This window comes from Durio zibethinus, chromosome 11 (assembly GCF_047325235.1).
Source record: "Durio zibethinus cultivar Kanyao isolate XHJ-2024 chromosome 11, ASM4732523v1, whole genome shotgun sequence".
In the NCBI taxonomy this organism is placed as follows: Eukaryota; Viridiplantae; Streptophyta; class Magnoliopsida; order Malvales; family Malvaceae; genus Durio; species Durio zibethinus.
The window spans coordinates 19367020-19379180 of record NC_143172.1 but is presented as its reverse complement, the minus strand read 5'-3'; the positions used below and the strand labels follow the sequence as shown (position 1 = coordinate 19379180).

Sequence of the window (12161 nt, the reverse complement as noted above, 5' to 3'; positions counted from 1 at the left end):
CGAAAGCGGGATAGACTACAGAGCATTGGATACCGTCTTCGTCTGTGATCAATATCGTTCACAATTTGAGACTAGAAAAAATTGACAAAAAATATCAATAAAATTATTGGAAAGATTAATAAAATTTCAAACAAAAAAAAAAAAAGGAAAAAGATTGATAGGATTGCAAGGAGGGGGCCAAATCCTACAAGTTGGCCTATAGACCCTAACCCAAGCCTGGCATGAGTTAATTTCTCCAGGCGGAGTTGACATTGCGTAACTACAACTTAATGCAGATGCCGAAGCCGCAAGCCATACGCAAGCAAAACCATTTCTTTGTGCTACGATAAGCTTAAACTTTTTAAATCAAAGTGTTGCAATTTCCTTTTTTCTTTGTTGTAACTGAACAAAATTTTCCAATTTCCAAATCAATTAATCATCAATCTTTGTTTTGCCCTGTGATTCTGAGTAGTCTCCGCAATCACAATTGAATTCCTGCTTTGTTACCCTTTTTCGCTGACGTTTTCCACGTGTTTGGATTTTTTACTTTAAGTCGGTCTCTTATTCATTACACACACACACATATATATATTTCCTTGCTTTGTTGAAAAATAATAATTTATTTGAAGATCGAGGAAATTATAAATAATGGGTTAATCGCAGCCCTCATTATTGACATCATGACAACTTACCTATTATTAACAAGTTAATATCAAGTGGTTTTCAATACATAATTTTTTTTTTTATAGAATTTGAACGATGGAATTAAGAAAATTAAAATTTATAATAATATTAAAAATCTTCAAAAGAAAAGCATTATGTTGTATAATTAAATAACTTAAACATTGATTTTTTTGCGTTAAAGATAGCAAATGGATTTAGATCTTCTTGTTCAAAGAAAAATTAACATGATATATTAAATATGAAATATATTTTTAAAATTTTTACTAAATTTATAAATTAATTTTAATTAAAAATTTAAATTTTATTATTTTAAAAAAATTTTAATATTACTTTTATATCATATTATCCATATAACACGATGTAACATATAAAAACAGTTCCAAATCTGTTTCATGTTTCAACTTTGAACCCACAATTCAACTATCGCACAATCAAGAAAGTCATGTTAAGAGCTTAGTCTGTTTCATGTTTCAACTTTGAACCTTCAATTCAACTATGGCATGGTCAGGAAAGTCATGTTAAGACTTTGGTCAAAAGCGAGGGCTGCCATCCAGAGGCGGAGATGTTCCTGCGGTACCGGAGCAGTGACAACATGGGACCTCTACATTATTATTGATGATATAAAGCTCTAATAATGTAAAGAAAATAAATATCTTTGGCAGAGGCGGAGCGCCTTTAGAGCCTGAGGGGACCTTTAACCTACAAAATTTTGCAAATCCTTTAATGGCGATGCTAGGACAGTTAAATAAGGAGCTGCTTTTAAAAATCTTTTTACATTAATGGGGCTAATCATGGTCGTTTAAAAAATTGACAACTATTGATGATAAGTTTCCAACTTTTTTAACTTTTTAAGACTTCATACTTTATTCTTCATTAAAAAAAAAAAATGATCTTAGCATCTTTCATTCTTTAATATAACAGCATGATATGCCTTTTTATGAGTAAGTGTAGAAGTTTAATTGCATAAGTTATTGTTTTTATTTCTCTCCAACCTTTTAATATATATTACATTATATATAAAATATATTTAAATTCAATTTAATTAACTATCATGTTAAATTGTTATTTGTCAATTTTATTTTTTGTTTGTAATTAATTTTAAATATTATAATTTATAAAAAATTAAAATCACGTTATTATTTATCTATTTATTATAATCACAACTATTATTCATTAACTCTTAAAAATAATAGATTTATAATAAATATTAACTCACATTCATGTAAACTTAAAAAAAAAAATTTATAGTTTTCTTAACAAGGTTTCAACTTTTCAACGAAGTACCAAAAATGGATTTTTTTTAGTTGGTATTTATCTTCTTATATTTTTGTTATTCTTTTTGTTTGATAAAACTTTAAATAAATTAAGCTAATTGATCGAAAAGTTCATTTTTCTTTGAAATATATGTGCTTGATACATAAACGTAAATATAGAAATTAAACGCATACTATATTTGATATCGACTCTCAAATTTAAATAATAAAATAAAAAAATATATATATTTTATTGATTCTTTCAAAATTAGATGTCAAGATACACTACTGATATTTGGATCCATAAAATTTTTCCATCTTCATCATGTAATATGGTCCGACCATCGACAAGATAGTTCTGTTCCAATTGCTATGGTGCTACAAAATACTCCGAATAAGAGGGAACTGACTACGTTTTCGGGTTTTTTACCGAAAAGGAAAATCTTACTTGATTTGCGAGGCCCAACCCCAAGCTTTAGGGTGGACCTGAATCAGCCCTAATTTGTTGAGAGGAAAAGGGCATGCTATAGAGACTAGCCTCGTAGGGTTCCTTTGCAAAAACGACGCCCACGCAAGGACAGTTAATTTTTTTCTATAATACAAATTAGGCGTACTAATCTTTAATGCTATACATCTATTCTAATTAATTATAATGAAAAATAAGTACAGCTATACATGTATTCTAGTAATAAATTATAATGAAAACTAGTACTAATCTGGTAATGAAAATTACTAATTTATGTGTATATATGTTTCTTAATTTCTGGTCTTGCTTATTCCAAGTTAAAACATACCCAATAAAAATTCCTTTCAACCACATGCAATTTGATCAAGTCAATTACTTATGTGAGAAAGATAAAACAAAAATACTAGTGGAAAAAGAATTCGAGGCAAGCCTCTTGCTTCAACACCCGATTTGTTCCTACCAAAAACAAGAAAACACCCTGATTTGTTCAGAAAACTATTTTCCACGGAGTTGTTGTAATCAGGCTCTGACGCATGAGAGCCTGGCCTGCATGAGTACGTCAATACATTTTTTAATCCCAACTTTTCTAGATTTTTCAGCAATGGGGAATGGGGATATCTTTAAAAACAAATTTAATTATCTCTTTACAGAAAACTCAAGTACGTTTTTATCTTTATCCAGATGAATCATGCTGTTTGATAGTAGATTATTTGAATTTTGGGTTTAGGCGTAGCTTTAGGCTTATCCTTTGTCATGTTTATCGTTTGGAGTTCTTTTAAGATTTGAGTTCTTCAAGCAGGGCCATTTGGCAACTAACGTACACAAAGGCACAACAAACCAGCACCTTTCATCTACGATACGTTGATTCAAAACATAAAGCAATCACTTCACTTGTCCTCTTAAAACTTCTCATAACAGTACAAACAATATACCGGCTTTGATCACTCTATTTGTAATGCCTTTCCATTTGAATTTCTTAACCAATCATGGGCAATTGCTTGCATTCCCATAATCCCCAGGAAGAAGTTTGCTCTGAGAAAGCTATGATCAAGCCTGGAAAGTTTTCAAGTCCTCTGGAAACAGATAGAGAGAGTACTAATCCAGAGTATAAAAGACACATGGGCCCTGCTATCAGTTCTGCATATCCAGAGGACGCCACGAATGGTGGCATCAAGAAAATTAGACTACTTGTAACAAAGCAGGAGCTTCGAGAATTGCTTTCCAAGCGGATATCAGTAGAAGAAATGCTTGCGGGAGTCCATAGGGAAGGACGGTCTAGTGTTGATTTTGTTAGAAGGTGGCAACCCCTGCTTGAAACCATCCCCGAGGGAAGTGAGTAGCACCTGATAATTTCTGTTCTCGATTAGGCCAGGCTTTTCTGATAATTGATCATTCAGTGATATAAAGTTGAATAATGGGTTGAACATACAATCTAATGATCCACCACAGTTCCATACTACCTGATTTATTTTTGTTTTATGGGTTTTTATACTCTTATTGAGTAAATTAACTAATATATTTGTATATATATATATATATATATTCATTTGTGAGTAATACCATTAAATTATTACTATTTAGTAATGCATATGGGTTTGTAAATATCTTTTCACTTTAAACCCTGATTTAGCATTAAGAGCCGCCTGTTCTCGTGCAGAAAAAAAGTGAGAGACACCCAACTTTTTTTGGTGTTCGTCTGTCCGTCTTATAAAATAACTAGATCCTATGCAATATTCAGCAATGCGTTTAATTTATATTGGTTTAGTGTTCTCAATACCTACCATATGAAATATTGGGATCCAACGTTTTGTGGATTGCTCACGCTATATTAGCTTCGATAATGGCAGAAGCATTTTAATTGGTTTAAGGTTTATTTGGTCTCCAACTCTTCTTTGAGCCTAGCTTTTTTATCAACCACTTTTTGACAATGAACAAAAGGAACTATAAAAAAAATGAAAAATTCATATTAAGTTGATGTTTTTAACGATCAAAGTTAGCTGACCATTAAGAAACCTGATTGTCGCCAAATTGCAAGTAGCCAATGCCCTAAAGCATATCATATAGAGCTAGTGGAGTTCGACATAGAATGCGACAAACGGCTCTTTCAGGCATTCTGTGGTCTCCCACTATCCTCTGTTTCTTCCCTAAAATTTTCCATTATTCTTTTGTCTCTTCTGTAGCTTCTTTGTCACTTCCGGATTAAATTTGCACTGAAAGGCATCAGTTACATTTATAAACCATCCACGCTGACAAGACTTTAATATTCTTGCAGTGGGAAAGTACCGGGAATTCTGTTATAATGAACCCAACAGATTGGATGTGATTCTGTCTCTTTCACATTTTACTTTAGCCTTTAGCTTCCAAAGCTGTCAAGTTATGGGACGAAATCTTTGTTAAAAGAAAGTGATAAAGAAGCTTGAAGGGACTGCTCTGTTCATTGACCATGGCTTTTTGCTTCCCCGTAAATGATTAACTTTGCCATTTCCCATTTGATCTTTGGGATTTTCCGGCTATATGGGTCCCAAAGGAACCAAGAATTAGCTCAGCCACTTCCTTTTTTTTTTTCCTAGGAGCAGCTAGTGATGTAATGACTGGTGAGGGCCTGGTTTATTTTGCCCATGATACCAAATACTAAAAAAAGAAAAAAGAAAAAACCTTTGCTTTCAGTGAATGAATAGTTGGACCAGTCACGAGTAAACATCTGATGTGGAGTAGTAATAAGAATGCTGATAATGGTCGCATTTCTTTCCTCTTTTCTTTATGCTTTTATGGATTTGTATTATCAGCGGTTTGATCGAGGAAGCTCTAAAGAAGAATCCCACCGACGATATATTGTCTTTCCCTCCAGAACTTTCCCTCCCTTTAATACTCCTCCATTTTACAGTTACAAGGAGGAGGAGCAAAGACAAAAGACGAAGTCGTACTACTTTGGTTTTTTAGATTGTTGTATGTCAAGAAGATGGGGAACTGCCTGTTTGGAGGCTTTGGAGAAGGTGATGGAGTGATCAAAGTAATAACTTCAAGCGGTGGAGTCATGGAGTTTTCTGCTCCACTAACGGCAGGAAGCATCACAGATGAATTCCCTGGGCACGCTATTTTTCGTAGCCATGATCTCTTTTGGAAGCCACTTTTTCACCATGAAGAACTCCTTCCTGGAAAATCATACTATCTACTTCCACTTAACAGCAAAGATACTTCTGGTAATAGCGGCCAGATTGTCCGAGAAGGTCATGTGAGGTCGAACAGCAACCCGGCTTCACTTTTTGCTCCTTACAGGATGTCCTGTGATTATCAGGGAACTCTGAAGAGGTCTCATACTGATGTGTTCTCCAGATACAACAACCCTGGATTTTGGAAAGTGAAGCTAGTGATCAGCCCGGAACTGCTGTTGGAAATTTTGTCACAAGAAGCTCGTACCCAGGAATTGATCGAGAGTGTTAGGACTGTCGCCAAGTGCGGAAATGGGGTCTCAACATCTGTTGGATTCTCAGATCAATGGAGTCTGTCAAGCAGTAGGAACGCTTCCTCAAACAAAGATGGCTTGTTGTTAGACATATAAAATTACAGCTTCTTACCATTTTTCCCCATTTTAATTTTCCTTTTTTTTTTCATTAGACCATGTAAACAATTAAAATACTAGTATGAGCATGTCATTTCGTATATTTATTTGAGCTTTTCCTTTGTTTAATGTTCAAATTTGTAGGTTCAACGAGATGGCACAAATTCTTCATTCTAGCTTAAGACATTTTTGTCCTAAAAAGCAAGTAATGCTTCCAAATTCTTTTTCTTTGTTCCGCTAATTATGCCCAACATCAGTCTAAATTTAAACGTTTCGAGAGGTCACAACAATGAAATGACTAGTTCGATAAAAAAAAAGCTGTGACAAACATAGAAATTCAAGATCCTTTGACCCGTTCTGCACCGTAATTATACATGATAATTACAGATATTGATAGTATTATATGAGAATGTGTTTTATGTACATTGTAATTTTTTCAATTTTAACTAAAGGATGAATCGTACTATCTGCCCTGTTTATTATCATCTTTATCACATTAATTATTTCTTTTAGACAATTCCATGGTTTTGTTTTTTTCTTCAACATTGAAGACATGCCACAAATTTAGACATTCCAATGGAATTCATAGATTAATTGAAAGAAAATTACTAAAGGAAAAAAAATAATGCAAACAATTAATATTTACCTCCTTAGAAAGTTAAAAAGAAAAAGGGAATATAACAGAAATTGTGATGCTTGGTAGGTGCACGCTATCATGTTATGACGGTTATAATTAGTTAAAAAATAGAAAAAAAAGCTATATTAAACTAAAAATGGATTTCTAAAATCAATAACAGCGTGGCCTGTGTTGTTACTTGATAAATGTTAAGTTTGATAAACTTTAAATTTTAATTATCAGAGTTTAATTTCTAACAGTTTTATGTAAAAAAAAAATCCAAATTGACAACAAAATCCATTGAGTGAGGTTCGTTTGAATGATGATTATGCTGAGCGGGCCAGGTTTAAGCTCGCTTATCGGACAATGGATTTGGACGGTCAGATTTCCAGAGGCTGAATTAGGCCGCTTTATTCATCGGCCTTGCGCAAGAAATCATCAAAAAACGAAATACTGACCCAAGTTTTTAAATGATAATAAATGACTAAATGGTAACGGAGTTGGACTATTTTGTCTTTACATTTAATAAGTGCTTTGAAATTTTTTTTTTGGCCAATTGTTCAATTTGGAATTTAATGTTTGAGTGTTTTTCGATTAAAACTATCACCTTAATTGGTCTCAATTAAGGATTAAAAGCTTGTGACCAATTAAGGATTAAAAGCTTGCGAATGCAATTTTTTTTCTAGAATACAGATGTATTCAAAATAAGATTTTTTTTATAACGGTGAGTTGTGAAGTTAGGTCACATTAAGTACAATAACCCACTTAGAGGCAAGACGGATCAATATAATATTTATTGTCAAATTCTATGTTTGATCGCCCTTAAAAGTAGATAGAATTTTAAAGAAGAATTTGTGAGATGAACAAAAAAATTCCTCCTTATATTTGATCAGAACTTCAAGATGATGTTCTATGGGACAATTATTTCTTAGTATATAATTATCAACTCAAAATTGACAAAAAGATTTATGAGCTTAGATTTAATGGTGCATGACAAGAACCTCTTCTTAAAGTTACAAGATTTGAAATTGATCATTCTTGTCCAGTTGAATAGAACCTATATTGGAAACCTTTTGAAGTCATTAAGGAATCAGTTTGGCAAAACTCCTAAGATCCATTTGATTAAGATGATAATTTTGATCCAGATCAATTCTAAGAAACCTTTGATTATGATTTTATTCAAAGTGCAGACAACTTCCATCTCATCTTCTCTTGAGAGCATTGCTCTCAACATTCCCTCTTTAAATAATAGTTAGAGTGAAAGAATCTCTTTATTCTAGTCCAAGATATATATAATTATGTGTGTAACTTTGTTCAATTTGTTCAGTGTGCAACCTTTACTATGATGAGACAAGATTGGTGGTGACAAATCAAACATAAGCTTTTGTTAACATCAACTTTACATCAAAATTTGTGTCAAGTTTACGTTATATCTACTTTATGTTAAAATCATGTCAACTTTATTAAAAATACTTTGATAAAGGGAAAGGAATCATATCCTCTTTTTATTAAAACTATTTTATTAAAGTTATCTTATTATTTTATTTGTATTACTTTATGTCATAGTTATGGATCTATTAAGTTATATATGATTTTATTCATTTGCTTTTCCTTCCTATATGAACTTGTAACTCTTTTCTTAAGAAGGCATATTACCTTCATTCATTTTTTTTATTGAATTAAATTACTAATATAAAACCAAAAAATATATATCCAAAACTCACCATTTGATGAGGAATATATAGGCTAAAAAAAAAAATAAATCTTAAAACCCCTTCTAAACTAAAATTAAATACTATTGCCATTATCTCCACCATTTATTATGGTTGAAACAAATAAAAAATAACAGATGATTTTCTCTTCCACCTATTTGCCATAAACCTGGAAGTAAAACTCAAAAAAATAACTAAGCTTTACACCCTCAACAAAAACTCATTTGACAGATTTTTTTTTTATTTTTGTTTTGAATGCTTCTGGGTATGATTGTATTTCTGTATTATGTATTTATCTTGCTTGGATTCTTTTAGTGTTGCTTGCTTATGAGTAATTATTGATTTTACTTATAGTTGCATGATTTTGTATTTGTGACTCATTTTGTTTTCTCTAGATTTAGTAAAATTATTATTTGGTTGCTTGATTGTTTGGATTTATTAGGTTTTGTAACTATTGAATTCTTCCTCCTAATCTTTTCCCTTGGTTGTTGATTATCCAAAAACTTTCGTACCAAAACTTTTACTTTGCTTGTCTTTGTTCTCTTAATATAATCGAGATGTCATGAAAACCATGAGCTTAAAAGCAAAGACAACAGTAAAAGTATACTAATTTTAACGAAATGCTTGAAAAATTGATACTTAAAGATTTGGTTTTAAGGTAAGTTTTTTAAATATTTAGGTATAATTTTCTTTAAATTGTGAAGGAATAAAAATTTTTATTATAAAAAAAGACTTAACTATTAATATTAAACTTAACGCCAAATTGCACCACCTTTCATTACAATGTCTTGATTTGAATTAATTTAAAAACATTTAATTTTAAATTAAATCAAATTAAAAATAATAATTTTAATTGAAAAAACACTCAAAACATTAGATTTTAAATTGAGTATCTAGTTAAATTTTTTCATGGTTCTGACTTCTTTTCCTTAGTGTTGGTGTTGAGCTCTGACCTGAAGGTATTTTTGTAAATGCAAAAAAAAAAAAGACGGTTAGAGACAAAGGCATGGGGTGTTGTCTACATTTGCACTTTGACGCGCTAGTCAGTAAGAACTAGATCGAAAAAGAAGTGAGAAAGTAAAAATGAGAGAAAGATATGAATTAGATGAACTTACTTTATAGTGCCTGAGTCTCCATATTTATAGATAAGTTGAGGGAGATAAAAAGGGAACAATTAGGATAAGACCGAGCTAAGGTGGCACTTGAGATGTCAGACCGATCTGACTAGTCAGGTCGACACAAAATGACAAAAATAGCCCTAATTGTTTGCGAAAGATTGAGGGAGAAAAAATACCACTATGCCTTTTTAACCATTATATGCCTCTAACACTCTATTTTTTCCTTGAATCAATGGTGTTATTTTAACCAGTACTCACGTAAAATTTTAAAATACAAAAGAAAACAAATAGCATTAATCATGATCATTCTGATCAGTCCGAAAAAAGGTTACAATACCCATACGCCTTGGGATTCAAGTTCAGGGTATCCAACAATGAAGTAGAATATGAGACATTGATAGTAGGCCTAAGGTTGGCAGCTAAGTTGAATATCCAACAGATAACAGTTTATAGTGCCTCCCAATTGGTGGTCAATTAGGTAAATAGAAAGTTTAGAGCTCAAGAAGATGGAATTCAAAAATATCTTGACAAAGCACTAGCCCTAGGCCAAGGTTAAAAAATTCCATAACGAACTCTTTGTTTAAATTGGCTTCGAAAATAGCAATGAGAAGTCCAGACGAAGTTCTAGCTAGTGTATAAAAGCACCGAGGATAAGCTCGTGGGATAAGTCATAGAGAAATAAACCTAGATTACATCAATTAAAGCATACCTGACCACAAAAGTACTACCCAATGAAGTCTGAGCTAAAACATTGATGAGAAAGTTAATCTAATACATAATGATTGAAGAAAAATTATAAAAAAGATTCTTTAGTCTACCATACATAAGATGTGTTGATGAATAAGAGGAGAATACGTCCTGAGAGAAATACATGAATGAATATATGGAAATCACCTCAGACCTCAGCCTTTGGCTTATAAAGTATTGAGGCAGAGCTATTGTTGGCCCACCATCAAAAGGGATATGACTAAACTGATGAAGAGATGTGACAAGTGTCAGAGATTTACCTATGTGTAACATCTCCCTTCAATCGAGCTTACTCTTATCATTAGCCCATGGTCATCCATGCAGTGGGAGATTGACGTCCTTGGATCACTCACCCCAACCATAGATCAGCGAATATTTATCTTAGTGGTAGTAGATTACTTCACGAAATGATTGAAAGCCGAAGCCTTAACCACCACCGTGAAAGCACAAGTTGAAAAGTTTGTATAGAAAAACATAGTCTATAGATTCGAATTATCTCAGTCTATAATAATGGATAATGGTAAACAATTTAATAATATAAGATTTAGGGAATGGTGCTCAAATCTTCACATCAACCTCAGGTTCACATCGATTGCATAACATAGAGGTGAAAATGATACATTAATACTCACAAGCTACTCAGATTTGACTCAATTAAAACTCGAATTCAATTCGATAATTATCGAGCTGAGCTCGAGTAGCTTGACTTATTGAACGAGTCGAATTTGAGCATATTAATACTCGACTTAAATAGCTCGTGAGCCTAATCAAGCTTTTCTATTATATATATTTTTATTATTTCATTTATAAAATTACTTTTTTACCCTTAACCTAAAAAACCTTAAAATTTTATTTTCTTTTTTCTCTCTTTTCTTTCACTCTTTCTCTCCGTCTCTCTCATCTCACCAAGCGGTACCTTTTCATTCCATCAGTTTCATCAAGGGTTTAAGTAGTGATTAGGTACGAGCAATAGTCTGATTAGAATTTTGCTGGAACTGCGCTCTCTATTAAAAGCATCAAAGCATTCGAACTAGAGAGATAAAAAGAATAGTGTAGTGTTTAGTTCCTTTATGCCCAGAAGACTTGAAAAAGCTTCAGATTCTAGCAATCCTCAATTCAAAGTCGTAAGTCTTTCACTTGATTGAGGGCTTGTTGGTCTTGCTTTCGATTCCAAATAATGATATTCGAATAGCAGTTGAGAAAGGGGATTTGGGCTAGATCGAATTTCGGATAGTCCATTGTAATTTCATAACAGTACACCCAATTTCTCTTTCTTTTTTCTTTTTTTTCCTTTTAATTTGATTTTTTTTTTCCTTTCGTTGTGTTTTGTTCTTACTTGGTTTGTTTTAATGGTGATTCACAAGATTCTGATATTAAGAAAAAGAAGAGTGAATGTTATGCTGATATCGACAGATGGGTATTTTTTATTTTCTCCTTTAATTTTAGGTTTTTATATTTTTCTTCAATTGGGCTAAATTTATGCTTATTTGAATTGAAATAAATCTAATTTTTTTTAATATTCTTGCATAATATTTAATTAAATCTTAGATAGAGTTATTTGTATTGACTATTTTAATAAACTTTAATTATGTTTTTGAATCTTTTCTCAATTCAACTTTTATTCCCCTCCATTAGAGGGACTTGTATATATATATATTTTTAAGTGAAGATGATGAATGGATATGGAAATTTTAGGTTTTGATACTTAGCAGGATGCAATAATTTTCAAGAAGATTTTTTTTTACTTGTACTGATTATTGTATTTTTTCTATTTGATTATGAAATCAGTGGATTGTGGGGTGGACAATGTAAATCTTCATCAATAGCAAAAGAGAATTATGCTTTAAATTGCCTTTCTCCGGCTTGTTACGAGCTTATATATGAAAGTGATCCTGTATGTAAAATCTTTCTTTACTATGATGCTGTATGAATATGTTTCTATTGTCTGGTTTAATGATTTCTTTTGTGTTTTCTGTCTTGTAGCTTGAAGAATGAGAGAAAAATTTTATAAGGAGCTAAGAGTTCAA

The 12161-nt window shown here is 31.9% G+C and overlaps 1 protein-coding gene across 1 annotated transcript; it reads left to right on the top strand.

The window, feature by feature from the left end:
- Positions 1-4103: 4103 nt before the first annotated feature.
- LOC111290630 (uncharacterized) lies at positions 4104-6041 on the top strand. Its single transcript, XM_022882023.2, has one exon. It carries the CDS (start codon positions 5342-5344, stop codon positions 5939-5941), a length of 600 nt encoding a protein of 199 aa, XP_022737758.1. The 5' UTR covers positions 4104-5341; the 3' UTR covers positions 5942-6041.
- The last annotated feature ends 6120 nt before the right edge of the window (positions 6042-12161 follow it).